This window comes from Grus americana, chromosome 9, assembly GCF_028858705.1.
Source record: "Grus americana isolate bGruAme1 chromosome 9, bGruAme1.mat, whole genome shotgun sequence".
NCBI classification, from domain to species: domain Eukaryota; kingdom Metazoa; phylum Chordata; class Aves; order Gruiformes; family Gruidae; genus Grus; species Grus americana.
The window spans coordinates 20237880-20260491 of NC_072860.1; the positions used below are offsets into that span (position 1 = coordinate 20237880).

The window sequence follows — 22612 nt, forward strand, 5'->3', positions numbered from 1 at the left end:
ACTGGGTCTGACACCTTCCCCTTCAGCGCGGTTACAAGCGACTATAGACAAGGTCATTGTCTCCAGGCAGCTCTGGTAACCTCGCTCACAACAGCCCTACTCATGAGCTGGTATAGGCACTTAGACCACAAATTTCTAAACTCGCTGAGCCCAGGTCACCTCGGTCCGTGGCCGTTCCCGGGCTGAGAGGCCGCAGGACAGACGCCGCCAACGGCCGGCGCGAGGCAGGAAGGGCCGGCCGCGAGGCGGGGCGGGAGGCGGCTCCCGCTTCGTCGGTTGCTGGGGACTCGCCGTTGCTAAGGGGCCCGGCAACGCTAGGCCCGGCCCTGCTGCGATTCCCCTTCGCCTGCGGCCACCAGCGACCATGGACAGTGTCAGCAGCCGCTCCACCGCCTCAGTGCTGGCCGAGCTCCGCTGGGACGATGGTTACGCCATCCCCGTGGCCAACGCGGAGAACAAGGCGCTGGAAGACGAAGTGAGCGCGGGGCTGCGGCCGGGGAGGGAGAGAAGGAATCCGCCTCCCGTCAGCGGCTCCAGAGGGCTCCCCCGCAGGGCTGTCCCCGCCGCCGCCTCAGGGCGGACCGGCCCCTCGGCTCTGAGGGGGCCGCCGCCGCCGCCCTGCCCCTCCCCGCCCGCCTCAGGGCGCGCGGCCGCACGGAGCCTTCCCCGCCGCGGCCGGGCTGCCCTGCCTTGCCCTGCCCGCCGGGGCCCGGGTAGAGAGGGAGGGATAAACCCACAAGTTCCGCGGAGCCGCGGGGGGAAAAGGGGAGCCAGGTCCTCGCCTAAAAGCGTGGGAGCCGCGTACCTGCAGGGTGTGGGCTGCGGGGCTTCCGTCCCGTGTGCTGGCTGTGGACCTCGCACCGCTCCGGGCATCCCCCTCGCTCCTCAGGTGGGGCGAGAGGCTGTACGTTCCCTTAGTAAAGCTCGAGGTTGTTCTGTGGTATTTCTGGCCGAGAGGTGAATGCCGGCCCAGCAGTGTAATGCCCCGGCGATTTTGGCTATCTTGATGATAACGAAAGTACTTTATGGCAAAAATGTGCCACTACCTTTTCTTCTGAAATCTCTCATTTCATTACTTTAGAGGAATGTAGTATATATGTATTTTTTTTATTAGTAAGTGCAATGACTATATTTTTAAGTAGTTGCAAGTAATAAGCGCTCAGTGAAAAGTAGTCACTTGACAATTCTAACTCTTAAATAGCTGCAGAAGATGCAAAAAGAAAAAGTAAACCTGCAAAATGAGTTGACAGACTTCGAAGAGCGTATAGAAGCAATGACATCTCATTTGAAAAACGTAAGACAAGAGTTCAGCTTCACTCAGGTAAACCGCTACTTCTAGCAGACCCATTTTATCAGGCAGACTTGTAACCTGAGTATCTTTCTGCATCTGGTATCCCTACATATTTTGCCAGCTTTGTTGGAGATTTCTCAGACCTTTATTCCAGGGCTTCCACAGGAAACAGAAGTTAAACTGTATTTCTCAGTGAAATTATTCGATGGTCATTAAAAAGACCATCTGAGATTAAATGACTGTACCTACAAGAAGGCCAAGAAGGATGCATTTTAGAGTTCTTAATGGGGACTTTTGTAGATGATAAGAAAAGATTGGTCAAGGTAAATAAAACATCAGTGCAAGGGAAAAACAAATTCATAATATTTATAGTGGTCAAAAGTTGAAATGCTATTGAAGGCTTAATTCATGGACATGAAAAATGAAGTGAGATGGTTAAGGTGCAAGTTTTCACTTACACTCAGAGTCCGGTGGCCAAAATAGGTGAGTCAGATTTCTAAAGAGTCCCGAGTCAAAGCTGCACACCTTTCAGGTAAAATATCCAAGGTGAAAAAGTCTTAAACTTTCCTGCAGCTGAACAACTTTTTTTTTTGTGTGTTAGAGTCAAGTTTTAATCTGCACATAAAGAGACAGCACATACTAGTCTCTATTTAAGAGAAGCTTCTAATAAGTAATAAATTTGTTATTATACAAGGAAGAAAACCCCTGTTAAATCAGTTTTGTCAGACAGATGAGACAATTTAGAGATACTGCTCTAGGCCAGCCTGGTGGTGGTCTGTCTGCACAAAACAATAAAATGATTTCTTTTGCTGTGCCTCCTGAATCTGACCTAAAGCCGCTGGTGATCAAGAGACTAAGATTTTGATTTGGAAAGATTAAGATTCTGAATCTTGGGTGAAATATCTTTGAATTGAATTTTTAGGGCTATAAATGGTTGATCTGTGGATCTCTGATACAATACAGTGTGTGTGTGTATATATATATATTAGAATATATATATTTGAGATACTAAAATCCAAACAATAAAGTTGGTCTGAAAATTCCTATATTTACATGATAAAATCATACCATCTCTGACTTGGGTGGTTGTATGTAAAAAAAAAAAAGTTTTTTTGTTGATACGTGCCTTTTTGTTTATTGTAAAATGCTGAACTGTATTATTCTCTAGTCTCTTTACAAAGCCAGAGAGAATGAAATTGAAACTGAACAACACTTTAAAGCCGTTGCCGAGAGAGAATGTGGGCGTCTCAAAAGTGATATTAAACGACTGGAAGATGAGATAGTTTCCTTAAGAGAAAAGAAGAACAGTCAAGAAGTAAGGTTTAATTTTTTTTGTAAGGGAACACCTGTATTGCAATTAGATTTTATGACTTGTCCTCACTTGAACTTACAGAAATAATAGTGTAAGTCAAGAATAGGTAATTACAATTAAAACTTAGAAACTTATAAATGATCTGGATGTGCTTTTCTCTGTGTAGGCAAGTAGAATTACACTGAGGATGTCCTTGCATAGACTAGTCAAGACGTAGCAAATATTAACTAGATATCGAAAGACTTCAGTTCTTAATGCCAGATACACAGCTGCACATCCATATCACCATCTTGTTAATTCTCACATGTATTTTCTTTATGGTTTAAAAATTAAATTGTTGGTAGCAAATCTTCTTCCCCCCATAAAATACACTTGAGGCATGACTTCAAGATCAAAAATTTGCTTTACGTTAAAAGAAAAAAAAAAACACCAAACCAAAAAAGTAATATAATGCTATCTAATTACGGGGGGGTGGGGTGTCTATTTAATGGAACCATCTTTTTCTTTCCATGAATAATTTTTTTTTTTTTTTCATTTGCCCTCCCTCATTAAGTTTGCTTGCAAGCCCCAGTCTCTCAGAATGGGTAGCAGGATGAAGATACCCTTGCTATTCAGCTAGATCCAGATTCTCTCATATTTGTGTCAGGAAGTCTCTTCACAGTCACCTGGGGCCATTTGTAAATTGATATGCAGGATAAGGATCTAAGAACCGGGCCTTAGTGTGTGAGGAAGAAACTTTACCCTATGATGTCTCAGATCAGTTTATTATGTGGAATAAATATCCTGCATATCAGTATATCTCACCAGAGGCTGACTTTTCTGTTTAAAATTATTTGCATTTTACGTTTGTGGTAACTTGTTTCTTCTTTAAGACCAGGACATGTATTAGCATTCCTCAAGTATAGGACACAATTAGCAAAAAAGAAAACTAGCAATTCTACTGATGACAAAATGCGTGTAAACTTGTTACAGTAGCTTGAACTGCTTGTTTCAATTACTATTCAAATAAAATCCTAGACATCTAATATTAACCCTTTAATTTATCTTTACTTTTAATAGAACACTATAAATAAAACCACTAAGAAGTTGGAAAACTTAAAACAACAAATGAACTGTGATGAGGAAGTTCTGGAGAGCTGGATAAAGGAATCAAATCGTAAAGATAATGACACTATCACAATCCAGAAGTATGCACAACAAGATGAAGGGAAACTAGGAGTAAGTAGAAATTATAGCAATTTTCAGAAACAAAACAGAGAACCATTTTAGCATTTGAAGACCTTGTTACAATATCAGGTTAGGTAAGATGGAGACAAGATTTTGTACAACAGCACTTTTAAACTGGTTTCCACTTAGCACAACAGTGCAATTACATATGAGGTTCATTTTAAAGGTCAGAGAGACCAGGTTTTACAAAAGGGGAAAGGCATAATTAAGGACATTAAATTGTTTGTTCATCTGGGTAAAATTTAAGTGTTAATTTTTCTGAGAGTTCACAAATAGATAATAAATTCTCAAAAACATTGCCACTGAACTAAGAGAGGTGTTTGTCCAAAAATGCATGCCAAGTACGGACAAATAGTTTAGATTTTCCCATTAGAACTGAATTTGTTAATATTACGGAGAACGAAGTATGGCTACTTCAGTAAAGCTGCCTGGTATAATGAAAGATGCTATAAACAGACACTCCAGTCACAAGTTCAGACTTTATAAGGGTTAGTTCTCAAGGATATTATTAATTTGGAGATAAGTAACCCTGGTTAATATTCTTTTGAGCCTTTAAATGCAGGGAGGAGAAATTTGATTTTTTTATCATTAAGTACTTAACCCAAAAACTTAAGCTTACATAAACAGCCTCACTGCTATAATTTACATTACCAAGTCACACAGCACAGTAGGAATAGAAAAGTGAAATAGCTGATGCTGAGGATGGACACCACATACACATTTATACATGGTGGAGGGTTACTTAGGCTTTGCTGCAGTCTGGTCCCAAGGGCTGACAAGAGATTATGGCCTCTTGTATGACTGAAAATTTGGGAGGCTAGATTCTCAGTTTTTTGTTTTCTAAAACACAATAAAATTGATGCCTCGAAAATTCCACCCTTAATTGTAGTAGAGCTTTAAGAATTTATAAGACAATAGATTTTCAAATACATTATTTTTCATATCCTTTCATTTTAGACATTAACCCTTCAAGTAGAAAAGTTGACAATGGAAGCAAATCAGAAGCGCAGAGCTCTTGATAATGAGTTTACAGAAACCATAACAGCTCAGGTTTGTGCTTAAGGTTCTTGAAAATATCTTGTTATATGTGAATTTTTTAACATAGAAATCATGGGAGTGCTTTCTTTTAAACAGATAGAGCTTGACAGGACAGCTGAAGATTTTCGCAGAGTTCATCAAGAAAGGCAAGAAGTCATCAGGCAGTGGGAGAACACAGTACAGCAGATGCAAAAAAGAGATCAACAGATTGATCATTGTGCTTTGGTAAAACTGCTGTAACTGATCCATATCAATGAATCAGCCTGCTTTTGTGTCTATGATATTTATAAGAATTTTGCCACTCATTCATAGAATGATTTGGTCTTTTAGATGTTCAGTGTTCTCTTTGTGTTTACTTCTATTTTATTAAGGTGTTTTAAAGTTCAGCTGCTACTGAATTGTATTCAGAATTTATTTTGAAAGTAGTATCTGTCAGTGTAAGTACTGGTGCTCTGCTTGATACTATGCAAGGTTTAATTTTCAGTATCAAGGTTGTTGGAAAATGCAAAGCATGTCAGTTTCAGTATATTCTTTGATCTAAGCAGCAACAAAATGGAATTTTGTTTCTTAGAGAGTAAGGACAGTCAGCTGCAAGGAGGGGATTCTGTGTCTGGAATATTTAGAATTGAAGGAACGAGTATTTCTACCTCTGTGAACAAATGCATGACTAATATTTATGGAAGAATTATGCTAAATAATCACATTAAGGTTAAAAATTGGTCCTTAAGTACATTCTGCACATGGTGAGAAGCAACAGCACTCTTATAATCCAAAACAGATGCTGTTGGGCATTACGAGTCAGTGTTACTTTCTAAAATATATAGTCTTTGTTGGTTTTGTCAGTGTCTTATGCACAGATGGTACAATGGCAAGAGATACAAATAAAGTATATTTTATCCTGGCTTTGTCAGGAGAAGTGTGAACTCCTCAGAAAGTTCTGCAGGGCAATAGAACAGATGCACCAGAAAAAGCTTGAAGGAACAGTGTAGAGAAAAATTTGTATAAATGTGGATTCTTAAGTAATAATGTTGGGGTTTTTTTCTGAAGGGGAGGGAAAGCATAATTGCATGTTCAAGAAGGCTCTACCTAAAATCTTAGCTCTGCTAGTATGACATTTTTCTGCTGAAAGAATATCAGCTTTGTTAAGTTGCCCACATGGTTTAAACAAGCTTAAGATATAACACTAAAAAAAAGTAATAATAGAAATAGAAAATTACAAGCCAGAAGAAATATTACCAAACAGAAAATATAATGGTCTAATTTAGCTGAAATATTTTGGATGTCATAATATTTCAGGTCAGAAGATTCCTGCAAAGAACAACAAAAAACAGATATAAAAAACCCAGCAAAAGTCCCCAGCTCTGGCCAACCTTCCGTATATTAGTCATCCATAGAATAGCCCTACTGATGCTTTTGTAAAAAGATTATTAATTTTTTTTTAATTACAACTACAGTATGATTTTCCTAGTAGCTAATCTTTTGCTTAACCTTTCAAAATACACAGCTTTCACTGAATAGCTATAAATCTGTCAGCTAAAGTAAGCATCACTACTGTTGGTAATTGTCCTCTTGCATTTCCTCCGTTTCAAGTCTATCTGAAGTTTTGTTCACATAGCTTGGTTTTCTTTCCCTATTCAATCAATCAAAACTTATTTTTATTTCATACAAGTTTATAGTGTCATGTTTTTTGAGATTATTTGAATATTTTGGAAGTTTCCAATCTAAACCAATTGTAGTATTTGGTGTTGTGATGTATTAGTGCAATAAATTAATTTAAGAATGATGTGGTAACTGGGCTGTCCCAAGCAAAGAGTAGTCTTGAGAGCAGTCTATCTTCTGGTTGTACCCTGTATTAATCTAACACATCTTAACTAATGCAAGTAAATCTAAAATGTTTTTATCCTGATAGCTAATAAAAGACATAAAACAGGACATCAGAGAGAAAGAAATTCTGCTGAAAGAGAAGACTTCCTTTTTGGTAAATGAAACTCTTAATAATATGGAATATGAAAAGAAGATTTCTTCTGCTGAACAGGAAGCTACCAGCCTCCGAAATGAGTATCAAACTCAGGATACTTACAGGGTTCGGCTCCAGGATGAGGTAAGGATGACCAAACAGTTCAGAAAAACAGACTGAAACTGTAACTTTTGACTAGACAGAGGAAATACAGGAATAACATTTGCTTTTCTCTGGTTTTAGACTGGACTCTTAATAACTCAACAAAATGTCTGCTCTTCTCAGTCTACTCATGGTTATTGGGATCTGAAGCCTCAACTTAATCCTTTCACTGATAGTGGTGAAGAGATTAGCTTGTATTCTCTGTTGTGTTGGTATAAAACGCTTGAATTTTCTCTTAAATGGTGTAACACTGTTAGATGCTTCAGAAGGAGGTGTGTCTTGCCTTTAGCATACGTACGCTGCAGTATTGTCTAAAGATGAGAGAAATTTTTCTGGATTCCGAACAACTCCTGTCCTGTGCTCTCAGAAGTGAGTGTTGATGTCCTTGTAGTCAGGTTAAAATTATTGAAAAAAACCCCAAACACTTTTGCATGGCTTTCTAATCAAAAGGCAGTAGGATAGGGCTGCCCTGTGAACAAGCCATGCTTGATGCTGTCCATACTTACTCTGTTACTCATATTTAATCTGCACTTAAAGCTAGGAATGAAGTGCGCTGCTTAATTTAAAAAAAACCAACCAAACAAAACCCAAACAAACAAAAAAACCCAAACCAGCCCCCCTCCCCCCAAAAAAAACCCAAAACAAACAAACCAAACCCCCCCCCCCAAACAAAAAACAACCCAAACCAAAAACCCTGCATCTGCTGTTGCCTTAACTTTGGATAGCTTTTCCATAGCAGACAGTTCATAAACTGATATCCTAATTAAACTGTAGGTAGCTCAAACAAGGTGTAGGCTATTAGATTACCCTATAATTCATGCAGACTTCAAGGTTCACAGAATTAGTATGTTTTCATCTTGAAGCTGTGAGATTCTTGCTTGAAGGTTTTTACAATTAATACTACATAATGTGATAATGAGAAGAGTCTCCCATTATTAGGTGTTAGAATATCTGTGGCAAGCGAGAATCAAGGAAAGAAACAGACTTACAGTTCGACTGGCTACTTGTAACCTCCCAGTTTCTCATTTTGGTACAGAGACGTCTGCTATATATATACTTGGTCAGGTTTCATCATCTGTGAAAGTGAAAACAATTACATTTACACCGTTAAGTGATATTGTGAAGACTAATGAGCTATTGATTGTAAAGTATTCCTATGCTGTTTGCTGTCATGCATTTTTTACCAAATTCAATGTCTGTAACAGTATTCCCTTAATCAAAATAATTTTATGTACCCAAAAAGTTTTAATTAGAAACATTTATTAGATATATATAAGGGTATCCATGTTCACAAAGAACCTCATCAGTGAGCTGTGCTCTATAAAACCATGGTTCCACTTACACAGATGCTGTTAGACAAGAATTGCAGCCCACAGCACCTTCATAATTCATTCTGTATTCTTATTTTCTCCCAGTATTCAGATTATGTAAATTAGTGTACTGAGTTTACTAGCTGTGCTGATTTACAGCACCTCAGAATTTGCAGCATTTCTCATTTGAAAAATACTGTTAAAAAGAAATGGAATACTTTCAAGTAAATAGGTCCTTACAATTTCAAATATCCTAACACATACCAAAGTAAATAAAAGCTTGATTGCTCCATTTTGTAATTTATTAGCTGGATGCTTTGAAATCCACTGTGGACAGAACTGCTGCTGATCTAGAGTCTTTGAGAACACAAGTAACCAATCTGAAGAAAGAAATTCAGAAAAAACAAGCCAGGTAAGAAGCAGACCTTTACAAATATCATTTGTAGGGGTTAGTAATATAATCAAATCCTTGAGCTAACAAAGAACCTTAAATGATGCTGACGATTAAAACCTCCAACCTTCTGGTTACTTCATGTCCTGCATAGTTTCTGGCAGTGGGCAATTTAGGAAATACTCCTAGTAATCCTTGTTTTTAAAGGGCATGAAAAAATCAGTTAGGGCCTCGGTTATCATAGGTTCAAGTTTGGCCTGCTTTATTAGGCAACTGCTCAGTAAGGTATGTTGCTTGGTTTTGGCAGTGTTGGATATGCAACATACATTTAACTTGTTAAATCATGTAATTTTGTGTAGATTAAGCTTTCTTAAAGAAAAAAATGCAAGTCTTACCAATAAGCTGAAGCTTGTGACTGAGGAGACGCTCAGTTCAGAAGACAAAGCTTTGAGGATGGGAGAAATACTAAAGGAAGAAGAAAAAATTGTCAAGGTAAAATGTTTTTCATGATTTCTGCAAATGATGATTCATCTGAATTTGCAGGTCTATCTAGAACAAACATTTATGGATTAAAATAGAATGTGAGTATTACTATGACATGATTTCATCAAATGATGAAATAACGTGTGTAGATACATCAGTATCTGTGCTGAGAAAAGTCTGGAGGAAAATAAGTGGTCAAAGTAATTCAGAAGATGATGTCCTCATATTAACATAGGATACTGGAATGGTCATTGTACAGATCAGATATAAACCCACTATTCTGACTGCATCAGTGTACTGAACAGGGCACTTACCTCTGACATCAGCTAAAAGCTACTTACAACTTCTTAGCTAGATTGAAATAAAAGTTACTTACTGGAACATAGCAAATTTGGTTGTAAAGGTATAGTAATGTTTTTCTTCTGCTTTGTAATAATACTGAAAAATTTCAAAATCTTGTAGTTTGCTTAGCTCTTTTGGGAGTTCATGTTTCCAAACATTCTGTTTTATGGGCTGCTGAGGAGTAAGGGTCCTTGAACTTCTATCAGTTTCCCACCAATTAAGGAGTGAGAGTCTTGTCAGGATGACTTTTCAGTAACATTACCACTGAAAACTTCTTGGCTTTAGTATACCACCACCAAAACTTACAAACCTGCAAAGAGCTATGGTTTTGGCAAACTGGGATTAAAAAAGATTTTGAAATCTTTTAATCAGGTTTGGCTGGCCTAGTCTCCTCTTCATTATTTTAATTCTACTACATGATACTCTGATGCTTCTAACTTGTTGCAAACTATTAAATAACTACTGGCTCACTTTAGATTTCATTTTCATGATGAATTAAGATTTTGATCTGTTAATGTATTATAGCATGTACAAGCTGTAATATGGTAACTATTTTTTTAACGTGTCTAATCATCCCTTTTTTTAAATTCAAAACCCAAATTAAGTATAGGAATAAAAATATCCTAATTTATTATCATCTGATGAACTGCAAAGGACTTCTGAATAAATGCAATATTGTAATGCAATCATCTGAACTTTCCCACATGTCAGAAAATGTTTCTGTATTGTTATTTTGCTACTAATTCTCTTAAAATACTTTACTACTTAGCTTCTGACTGGATAAAAATAGTGGGTTTGTTTTTTTTTTTAATTTTCTGGACAATTGAGTATCAGATATGCTGAAGCTTTCTTTACTGTAAAATGACCAGGTTAAATTAATGTGACAGCAGGCGTTCCCACACAAGTGACAACAACGTTGTATCTGTGCATACCCCATATACTGTTTTTTTTTCCCCATTTTGTGTTTCCTGTAGCATGTATGTGAAACAATCCCTAGCAGTAAATTGCTACTTTTCAAACTTTTTAACTCCACAAGGCATTAACTGTACATTTTAAATATACATAAAGAAACTAGAGAGAGGATGTCTTGTTTCTTAAATTACAGGCCTTACTTACTGTTTTGGTTTTTCAGATAATTTGAAAACAAGTTGGATGATAGAACATTTCATTAAGATTAAAACCTTATTTGCTTCCCCTTAAGACTGTTACCAGGGTGGCTAAACCATTAGCAGGGTTTCTCTACTTGCATCTGCAGCAGATAACCTAAGATGACATTGAGCTTGGCAGCTCCACAGCTTCAGGGTAATATTTTAACTAGGATGAACTGTTCTTGAACAATGTCTGTAATGTATTAGTCAGAAGCATGCTTTCCATCACCATTAGACACACGTGGTTATTTGCTGCATCTATTAATTTACTGTGAAGAGATATTAAGAGGAACAATGTGGATGAAATGTCACCATTTTGCGCTTTAGTTCTGTGACATTTCTCCCTCTTCGATCTGTGGCAAAACACTGTTGCACGGGGAAGCTTAATGAATATCTTATCTCTATTAACAACCTCACTTAAAGGGAGAGAAACAATTTCTATTAATTAAATGAATTTAGATATGCAAGAATGATCATGATTTGACATTCATTTTGTAATCTGTTTTAGTAGACGAATTCATTGTTGTCATTAGCTTCAGAAATACAGCTCAATTGGGCACGTGCAGAAAAACATTTTACTTCTGAAATTAAATTCCTTTGTTCAGGCATGATCCAAAGCCAATTGACATCAGTGTAAAATGTTACAGGCCATAATGGTTTCCTATTAAAATTACACCTGCTTTTTACTTCCTGAGTTTTGGATTTTGGAATTGCACTTAGAGCAAGTTCAACTACAAAAACATTCTGTTTGGTAGAATGTGATTATGAACTCTTAGAGAAGGAGTTAAGTTATCAATTATTATGTTGTTGTTATTATCAATGTAGAAAAGTAAATTCTAAGCTGTGTTGCTATATTAATTTAAAGGTGCATTTTCAAAGTCTGTACCAGACTTGAGCTAAATGTAAATGAGCCTTTCAGGAACAGGATTGTGATGCCACGTCACTCATTTTGGAGATGTACCTTACATGAAACTATCATCCTGAACAGCCTGAGCTTTGTAAGGTTTTGGTTATTTAGGTTGGGGGGGTGGAAGGAGGGAGAGAAAGAATAAAGTTGCCTTCCTTGTTACCATTATAAAAAGAAAATAATCTCTATTTTGTTTGTTTTCAGTACATTTCAGATACTTAAAATGTTCAGCATTGTATTACTGTAACAGACCCTACCAAACCCTCATTTCCTGCACTGATTTAGGTGTTAATGGCAACTTACCTCTGAGAATAAGGAAGTGATTGTAAAATATGTAATTAATTTTTCAAACAAAATTATTCCAACTTATATAAACACACATATGTACATACACATGCATACACACAGAGTTACAATTTTAATAAACCACTGAAAAGCTTTGTATTGTATTTCTTTGAATAGTCACATATACTAGAAGCAATAAGGAAGGTTTTTTTGAAAGGATGATGGGAATTCAGTTTTCTGAAAGCTGAAAAGAGTAGCATTCCCATAATGGAAAAAAAAGTCATGTAATAGTAGGGTAGGATCCAAGTTTAAAAAAAATAAAAATTACTTTCTCTCTAAGGCAAAGACTTTTCTTGCTAACCATTTTGAAGACTTACGAAATTCCATGTTCATATTAATGGAGATAGTATTGAAATTTTTTCATCTTCCTATATTTGATTGATAAAGGCAAGTAATTCCTTAGAAATGATTTCTTATGTGATTAATTATTTCTTACTACTTAATGATTAATTTGTCACCAGGAAAAAGAAACAGAAATGAACCAGCTAAAAGAACTACTTTTCAAGAAGACTCAAGAGTTAAAGGTGCAGAAGGATAAGGAGAAGTGTGTTCTAGCGGAAATTGAGGGAAGTCGAACATCACTTAAAAATCTTAAGAATCGACTGCACAGACTTGATGAAGATGCATTAAAACAACAAGAATTAATATATAACCAGGTAAAATATTAATGTACTTTCATACTGTGATTGCTTCTTGGGTCTAAAGAGAATAAATTGCTTGAGTTCTGTAATCTTCGCCAACATCTTACCGTTTTGGAAATGCCGTGCTGTATAATTTGAAGTCGGTGTTTATTTCTGTCTCTAAATGTATGGATAAAATTGAAATATCTGAAACTTGCTATAGTATCACCTGCATTATGCACTTGTGTATTTCATTATTTTTTTTTGGATCTGCTGCTTTTCTCACGAATTTCTCAACTCGGTTTTTACTTTGATCCCACTGAACCACGGACACCTCAGGGTAAATTTTTAAAGCAATACAAGAGGTACATGCCAAAATCCTGTTATTTACTAATTGGATTTTGTGCATGTTTCCTGTGCATCACTTTGAAAATTTGCTCTTTACATCAGCATCCGCTGGCAAAAGCAAGATGGCAACTCCACTGTAAGCCTCCCTACAGCAGACTGTGCTGACTATGCTTTGTCTATAGTCTTCCAGAAGATTACTCCTGAACCATCACTGCACATCAGTCATCTAAGAGTATTTTTCAAATGAGGTCTATAAGCCATAAATTATTATAAAAATGATAGCTTAATTGGGTGACTGTCCTAAAGCAAACATTTAGATCCAAGTTTATATCCAGTGTTTTAGCTTTATAGGAAGCCTATAATTGCTTATCTCAGCCTATTAATTCTCTTAAAAAATATTTTAACAGGATTTTTATATTCAGCAAGTACAGAGACGGCTGTCACGGTTAGAAGGGGAGGTTAATGCAGATGAAAAACAAGTTTTGGAAGCAAAAGTTGCTGAACTTAAGAAAACCTTAGAAGAAAAGAAAAATGTGTATGATGTTTTACATGTGCAGCACAAGAAACTTCAGGTAACTTCCTTAGAACGTCAGGTTGACTGGGTAACATCTAGAAACCTCGGTAAATTAAGCAGATTGGGTCTTATTAGTTAATAACTTGGTATTAAATTAAAAGATATCTGAACTTCGTGTAACCCGTGTGGAAAACTTCATATATTCCCTATACCTTCCAGAAAAATAAGTCATTACTGCACAACTGAGGCACCTTAGCAGAAAGACAAGCATTGACATGTTGGAAATGCAGGTTTAGCTTTCATTTCAAGGTATGACTGACTGCTTGCAAATGTCTGAATTTATTGTTAGGACCATGTAGAAATAGGAGAATGTTATTCTGTGATGCTACTACTTACTTTTATATTTTTTTTGGTAAAATGATAAGTACAGATGGCATTTAAAATTGTACAAAGTAACATTACTGAATTGAAGGGATGGTATTTGAGTTAGCTGACCGCATCCTGATAGGTAATTCAGAAATACTTTTTTTCTGTCTTTATTCTCATGTGAGAATTTTGCATATACATGCTTGTTCTCTGGTTTTCCACTATCCAGTGATCATTACTTCTCTAAAAAATGCACTCACCTTTCTTGTAGAGATGAACAGGTCAGTTATTCTGTAGCCGATTTGTAATTTCTTTTTATAAGAAATGTATTTGTTTGTTAATCAGCTACATTTTAGCATGTTTTGAAACCTCTTTTCAAAGAGAAACCATATGAAGACCAAAGTCAGGTTTCTAATAAAACACCACAACTGGTTTCTCAAAGTGATAGTAAAGAAAAAATTTGATCAATTTAGCGAGGGGAAAAAACTGCTTATAGAAGAGAGCCCTTTAACTGGAGATCCATGCAGTAACAAGGTTTAATGTTGGGCACTTCAGTTTTGAGGAGATGCAAAATTTGAACAGTGAGTGTAATCAAACATTGAGACACACCTTCAGGAATTTATTCATACTCTGGAGTATTATCAAAGACAGATGGTTTTATGAAGATGAACTACAAATATCAAAGTCATGGTCAGACATACCTGGACATTTTTTTTATCTAGACCAAAATACATGATTATATTAGAATTGTCTTATTGGCTGAAAGATTTATATTGCATACGTAACAATTACTACACTCCAGATAAAACATGCAATGCCATTAATATTGCAACAGCGCTCTGCATGAGGACTGCAGTGCTCTAGGCACTGTTTGCAGAGCAGCATATGGACACAAGATGATGATGGTTCCTGGTTCCAGGACTTAAAAATATCTTGTTTAAAACTAACTGGTAGCTTTTGGTGCGAACTACATTCACTGAAATAAATTAAACATAACTTATTTGGAAATAGAGTGATGTCCATTTCATCAAGAGAGCAATGGAGAAGACAGGAGAAGAAACAAATGGTATGATGATCAAGATAAACGAACTAAATCTTTTCAATGAGAGATCAGATCAGGAATTAAAAAAAGCTAAAGCCATTAAGCAGGTACAGTATTATTTTGCAACTGGGATCTTTAAGAGGTGATTTTTTTTTTTTAAATTTTTAAAGTGTTTGCATGCTAACGAAGTTCACACTTCATACTTTTCATAAGCTTTGGTATATGTAAATTTGCTCATATAACAACACAACTTGTAGATCTACAGAATCTAGAACCTATTCCAAAATAGTTATAATGGTTCAAGTGAGATACTAACTGCTTAAGAAAGTTCCTTGTAAGGTCTGCTTAATTTCTTTGAAATCACCTAAACTGAAAGAAAGCTGCAGATGGAAAAGTCTAACAACCCATAACAGTCTGAATTAGAAAGTCTGATGAATTTGTATAAAACCATTCAGGAAACAATATACCCCTATCACACTCACCATGTAAACTGTTAGCAAATGAGAAAGTAAGAACATTTTTAAATGCAGAGCAAAATGAGTCTTACAGTTGTATATATATTAAAGATAAAATAATGGATACTTTATAAAAATTGTTAACTTATTAACTGTTATAAATAATCTTAATTAAGAAAGCATTGTTCTTATTTTGAGACCTTTTTGGCATTTACTAGGAGATGATGGTTGAAGATAATCTCTTAAAACTAGAATTGAACCGTCTTCAAGATACTCTGTGTAGTAAGACAGAGAAAGTTCTAACACTGGAAAAACAAAAACTGCAGTTAAAGAAAGCTATAGCAGAAAGAACTGAGGAAATTAAGATTCATAAGGCAATGCTCGATTCCCAGATAAGACTTGTAGATCAGGAACGGCAACGCATAAGGTAACTATTTTTATATAAATCGAACTTGTAACTTTTATTGAGTACATTTTTTTATGGGGACTTACTGGAAAAGAGAAGCATTTTACCCAGTTTCACCAATTAAAGAAATTGAGGATGAAATAAATCTTGCTCAAAGATACATACTGAGCCAGTTGAGGCTAGTAAGAGATCCCTTCTCTGAAATCCAGCCTACAGCTTTAACAACTTGGTGAACAAGAGTACCATTTATTCTGTTAGTGAAGATCCTCCACAGTACTGAGAGGAAACCTCAGTTGCAGACATCTCTTTAAAGTGAATGTCATGCGTGTGACCCTGCATTTTTAAAAATAATCAGAAAATGTGAATTTGGTGTGTCTGGAGGTATGGCAAAGTATTTAAAACAGAAAAGATGCTTTTAAGAGGGTTTACTCCCAACTGCTTGATAAAACTGATTTCTTTGACTCATATAGTAAGTCTGGTTTTGGTTTGTTGGGTTTTTTTTCCAACAAATGAGCTCTCCATTGTGTGTCCTATATAACAAAATTAAATCTTCTGAATTATGTATCTACCCTCTTATAAAGCAACCACATAGGAAATAACTTTTTCTTTCTGTAATAATCACTGCAAAGTATCTGGGACAGTTTTAGCTCTGAAATCCCAGTATCTATATCCAGCCAAAAATCAATGCTTCAGCAGCTCAACTGCTGAAATTTGGCAGGCTTTTTATTCACTCCTCTGCTAACCACACCCCACACAATAGGAAATTAGAGTGATTTAGTGTGACTGAAGCTTAACTGCTCACCCAGAGTGCAGACTGTGTGGCTTTTTCCTTTGATAATTACACAGCTAATTGATACTTCCATGTAATTTGATTTGGGGTTGTTGCCTACTGTTGCTTACGCTCATCTAGCAGTGGCAATATTAAGATAATATCAGCAGGGGGCAGCTTGTGCAGCTGTAGGATTTAAATGCCAAACCTTTAAAAATTTTTTGGGAAGACTGTGGCACAGCCTCCCAGGATGCAGTGATCTGGAATATGGAAATAAACTTGACTTGGTTTAGAACTGCAAGAGAAGTGTAGGTAACCAAAAAAATAGATGAGTTTGGCTGGGAGAACACGGAAAACAACAAAAACCAGCAGCAGCACAACTGCTGCCCTGCCTGCCTCCCAGTGCATGGGCAGGCTGCTAGAATAACACCAGTCATTTAAACTGCCCACAAAACACTACCAGACAAACACTTTCTCAACCTGTTTATTTTTTTTCCCCTAATAAATCAGTGCTGAATTTCAAGATCGTCTAAATAGAATTGATAAGCTGAGATGCAGATATGAAATTCTTACTGTTGTCATGATGCCACCTGAAGGAGAAGAGGAGAAAACTCATACCTACTATGTAATTAAGGTATTTTATTAATGTAATTCATTATAATTCCAGTATTTAAGCTATAGATCTCCCTGGGCTCTATTCAAGTAACTAAGACAACCCCCTTGCCTACTACTTACTTTCAGTCTAATTGTTTTATATTATCTGACACTGTTGGTTATTTAAATGACACAGCAATTTCACATGAATCTCTGGTCAGTCCTAATGTCAGTGGAGGTTTAATTTGGAGCGGTTTGAAAATTTTCACTTCAGTGCTCATTAATTTACAAAGACACAAGTAGTACTGGCCACATGGTAATCCACTATTAACTGAAAACAAGTTTATCAGTCTCTCACATGATCTTAAATTCTCCTGCCCTTCAGAGTTATTTTTAGGTATAAATACCATATGGTAAAACAAATACCTTGAAGAATGTCAACTTTTGCCTTTTACTTATCAATCATCTATGCATACTTCAGCTTTTCATTGGAAAGAAAAATATGATAAAAATCAGTCTTTATCCATAATGCAATACCCCGATTCTGGAACAAGAATCTATTATTTTTGATTTTCACAAATTCTCTGATTTTTTTTTCTTAAAGCAAAATGCTTCTAGATATGATCTTGGCTCTTGTCATTCCTAGGTGTTAAATTTCTTAATTATGATATTTGTGCTACTGTGAGATCCAGCACAGCAGGACTAGGGAGATTTTTCACTGCATCAGATTTTCTGAGAGAAAACAGAGATAAGCCCCATATCTACCTATGATTTTAACCCCTCAGTATTGCAGGGTTGGGGCTTTTTTTTCCTCCTGTGTAATTGTCCTAATATTTTCAGTACGCTTGCAGCCACCTAAACTGTCAGTTTTATTTTCAGGCTGCACAGGAAAAGGAAGCACTTCAACGTGAAGGTGATGATTTAGATGCAAAGATCCGCAAAGCTGAAAAAGAAATTGTAGCTCTGGAAAACACTTTGTGCGTACTTAATAAATGCAACAGCAATTACCAAAACTCTTTCAAGGAAGTCACTGAGACAAGTATGTAAAATAGAAATTGCTATTTGCTGTGTGAATTATGGATGGTGGTGTAACTCAGGTATATAGTGGGGAAATTCCATGGCACAAAAGAATGAATCACAGAGAGAGACTAAAGTGATAGTAGCAAAAGGGAGTGTAATTCATGTGCTACTGTGAATAGTTCAGAATAAGCACAGAAGACAGTGGAGTAAGGTGTAATTAAGTAATATTTATGTTCTTCTATCTGATGTATGTGAAAATCTCTAAGCCTATATAAATTTTGTGAGTAGTCAGAAGAGGCAAAGCATAAAAATGATTACTCAGGGAAAAAAAGTCACTACTGGGAGAAAGGAGTGCCCACTGAAGTACGTAGGTCTAGTGGATAAAACTCTGCACAGTACAAAACCCACTACTTTTGCTGTAGTGCTCCATCACACACAGCTGGTGATTCAAACGATGGAAGCAGAAGAAGCTGTGCCACTGCTGGCTGCCTCATGAGGGACTGAGCCAGCCAGGGCACAAAACTGTGCCCAGAGCAATGCTACAGGTAGCTTCGGTACATGCATGCTAGGGGTGAAGACCAAGCCCTTAACTGCACTATTGTGATCTCTGATTTTCGCGTGGAAGGGGGGAAAAAAGTAGTAACCTGTCCTCTGGGAAAATGATGAGGAAGACTAAAACTTAAACTGTTCTATTTTAGTGTAGTGTCAGCAGATTTTAAAATATGGACTACCTAACTACAAGTTTTTAGATATTGGAAATTCCTCAGAATCCTAGAAAATATCTTCACCTGTTGTTTCTGTTGCCACTTAAGACTTCATAAGCTTGCTCTCCTTCAGTGGAACCTTCTTTGTTTAGCTTATAAAAAGCATCACCATGAGTAATTACCTAAACTTAATTCTAGAAAATATTTGATTATTTAACGTTTGTGCCCTCTGCTGGCTCTGGAAACAGTAGCTCTCTTGAAGCCAGTTACTTTTTCACAGTGATTTGAAATTAGTAGTAAACTATTTAAAAAAAAAACACCCTTAAACCTGTAATACTCTGTGATGCAGTTACTTTAAAGTGCAACTTATTTTAAAGTGAAAACTGAGCTGTATATGCTGCTTGTCCAGCATTAATGCTGCCTCTTTGTGTGGGACCACAGGTGAGGAGTATGAGGAAAAATTAAAACTAGAGGAGGAGAAAAGGGTTGCTGATGAAAAATACAGATACAAACGAAGACAGATCAAAGAACTTCAGGAAAATCTCCAGGTAAAATACAAGCAAAAGTTCTGGCCAAACAGACAAGGCTGCAGTGGCATGTTGCAAAATCCATGCAAACCATCCTAGTGAAAGAATAGAAAATTCTATGACAAATTTTTGCCCATTTTCTCTTATATCCTATGCTTTGTATGAATGGAGATGACTTTTTAGAATGCTCTACCTCTCCTTTCAAAGACTGAGTGCTTATTTGAATTTTATTGAATCACAATGAAACCAGGCTTTTTAGTCACATACAGAAGTTTCAAAATCCCAGATGCACATTGACAGATGCTCTGTTCTGGCACCCAAGAAAGCAGCTGCGGTGTACGTTACACAAGCACTGTATTATATCATGCTGTCCAGTCCTGCAGATTAAAATCCACGCATCTTGTGTTCTCTGGCATCTAGGTACCAGGATTTTTTTTTAGAACATACTCTGTTTTATTAGCAATAAGGGTGCTTCAGTTTAAACAGTATTAATTTAGCTAAAGCAAGCTAGCTGACTCTTAGCAGGCTAAAGGATAGCTCATGTTTATGTTCCACTTTAAGGAGTTACTCTTGGTTTCCCTTGTTATCAAAGAGTCCACTTGGCTCTTAAGAGCAACTTAACTCTGATGTGTGACATTTTACTTAAAATTTTCCTAGGCAGAAGAAATCAAAGGCACCCTGCTATATCCCACATGATTGTTCTAAGCCCTGAGTTACTGGATACAGGTCAACAAACATCCCTATTGCTCATTCTACCAGCACAGGACATAGACCTTACTTAAGAAATAACATCTCTGAAATTAAACAACAGGGACACTTATCTTCATCCCCTGTGTAAGTCATCCTAGGATATAAGAAGTGTTAAGGCATACCCTTTCCTGTCTTTATCTAGTTAGTTTTTAAAAAACCCACAGAACCACCATTACAGAGTTGATTTTATCCATTCCAGCCAAAGGTATCCATCTCTTTCCATGGGAAACAATGTTATTTTTCTTAAGATAGCTTGCACTGGTAAGTTAGGCATTGCAACTGTCCTTTGTAGACACTGCTTTACAGTCACACCTGAAAATACAGACTTATAACCTCATTAATAGTACCTTTTTTTTAAGATATGTAAATCACCTGGTGGTCTCCTTTATGCAGGTATTTATCCACTAAACAGTCTGACAGGCAGAAAGTTTTGAGTTGTTATTAGTACAAATTGCTTGAGCTACATTTAGAAACAAGTAGTAGTGGTAACAGACCCTTCCACAGAGTAATACAAAAAGTGAAAGGATATCAGAACTGCTCTATAAACTAAAACTACTGTTCAAATGAATTTGCAGAGCATGGAAAAAGATTTTCATATAGTACTGAAGCAGGAGGCCCTCTTCCAAGAGCAAAAGAAGGAAAAAGAAGCTCTTATTTTGCAGCTGAACAAAGACATAGAAGAGCAGAAGCCAAAACTAGAAAGGGTTAAAAAACAGGTCTGTATATTCATTAATGATGACTTCTAACTTTATAGTGATAGACAGTAGTATGGTTAAACCCACAGAATTTAAACTTAGCAGGTTTCTGAAAAAGTGTTGCATTTTCATATTAGCAGTGCTTTAAAAATATTTGTGTTAAAAGTGCTCCAGACTGTCCAGAGAAATTCAGTCTCTGAAGAAAACTAAAACAGAAACACAGGAAGAAAGAGACATAGATCTTCGTGAACTGAAAAGCTTCAACAGAACCTTCGACAAATTGTTAGCCGATGTTCTTGAAGCAAATCCTGATCTAACTACAGCCTTTCAAATGTACTTTCACCAGGTGAGCTTTCCAGGTAACTGCCACCAAAATCTTGACTGACAGCTCTAGTCTACTGCTGAGTGTCTTTCAAGGGCAACTCCTAAATTCAACAATAAACTATACTTACAGTAAAACAGGAAAAAGTATTAATCTTTTACCATCTCTTCAAATACAAAGGATTATGAACCCTTCTGATATACCCAGTCCTATTATACAACCATTAGGTCAACTTTTTTTTTCTTTCCAAACTTTTTAGTCCGATTTAGAGCTTCCAACAGTTGGTTCTGCTGGTGGTAGTCAAAGTTCTCGATCACCATCCACACAAAGTTCACTAGCTTCTACCAGGTAAGTGCTAGCAATGTTGTGGGTGGTTTGTTTTTTTAATGTTTAAACCAGCGAAATCATCCCCAAATGACAGAATTCCTTACTCCTGAAGGTCTTCTAAATCTCTATAAAAACCTTCTCCTTATACTGTCCTACCTTTAAGCTTACTACATTCTTCTAGCACACAAGTTTACTTCAGTATCCATCACAGTTTACTGTTTTATTTTAATGACAGAGTAATTACATTTACTTTTGTGCTCCAATTGAAAAGTAGTTTTACATTATAAAAGCACGAGTTTCAGCTCCAGCCACATTTTGCACTTGGTGGTGTGAGCTCCCTTTCCTAATTAAATAGGGCAGACAGACGTGTATGCTCTGACTGATAGCTTTTTCCCTGCTCAACATATATTCAACCAATAGTGCATGTACCATGCTGAATCAGTTATGATCCAACATTCCTCAAGGTTACTTAAATGATTCATGGTAATGTCTACAAAGATCATTGTAGCAGATCTTACCTAGAATAAACACTGCTGTGGGGTGGCTTTACTGTCAGCCACCAGTAGCAGCTCTGTTTTAGATACAGGGATCTCTGTATACTGATGAGTAAACTTTTGTCTTTCAGATCCTCCAGAAGCGCAAGTTCAGGCTCTAGTCAGGCTTCATCACTCAAAGTCATAGACCTAAGCTTGTCTATCAATGCTCCTGCAGAAGCAGCTACTGTTGATGCACAGCCAGCCAGCAGAGCTGGCACCTCTGATATTTTTAAACGCAAAAAAAGTCTTAAGTAATCTTTTGAAGGCCACAGTAAAGGCTTCTTAATTGATAAACCTGTAACTTAACTTCTTTACCAATAGACCTTGATAATCTTAGCATTAATTTCTATCAGAAATGTATGTTTCAACTTTCTTTTACAGTATGCAATAAATTATCTAGGAGAAAGTGTTAAGCATATGTTTCATGTAATAAAATAAACAAACCTTTAAATTACTTTCTCACTTTGCTGTTGGAGAACTAAAGATCCAAAAACCCCTTCAGAAGCCATTAATTCACTTTTCTTACAATGAAAAGGAGAGTTATGTTAAAGCCAGAAATTTTAGTAAACTGGTGTGTCACTGCTGTCAAAATAGTTTTAAGATTATATTGCGACAACCTAGGCAAGCAAATGTATGCTTTGTTTTGAGATCAACCTTGACTATTAATCAATAATCATCTCAGATCCTCTCTTAACTGAAAGATG

At 36.6% G+C, this 22612-nt stretch overlaps 1 protein-coding gene across 1 annotated transcript; it reads left to right on the forward strand.

The window, feature by feature from the left end:
• Positions 1-323: 323 nt before the first annotated feature.
• On the forward strand, positions 324-22458 carry CCDC39 (coiled-coil domain containing 39). Its single transcript, XM_054835873.1, has 20 exons — positions 324-475; positions 1202-1321; positions 2460-2606; positions 3663-3821; positions 4788-4880; positions 4965-5093; positions 6778-6969; positions 8606-8709; positions 9048-9180; positions 12375-12569; positions 13289-13453; positions 14773-14910; positions 15477-15685; positions 16944-17067; positions 17907-18066; positions 19193-19299; positions 20604-20744; positions 20890-21069; positions 21305-21393; positions 21998-22458. The coding sequence occupies exons 1-20, from the start codon at positions 365-367 to the stop codon at positions 22161-22163; spliced, it is 2862 nt and encodes a 953-aa protein (XP_054691848.1). The 5' UTR covers positions 324-364; the 3' UTR covers positions 22164-22458.
• The last annotated feature ends 154 nt before the right edge of the window (positions 22459-22612 follow it).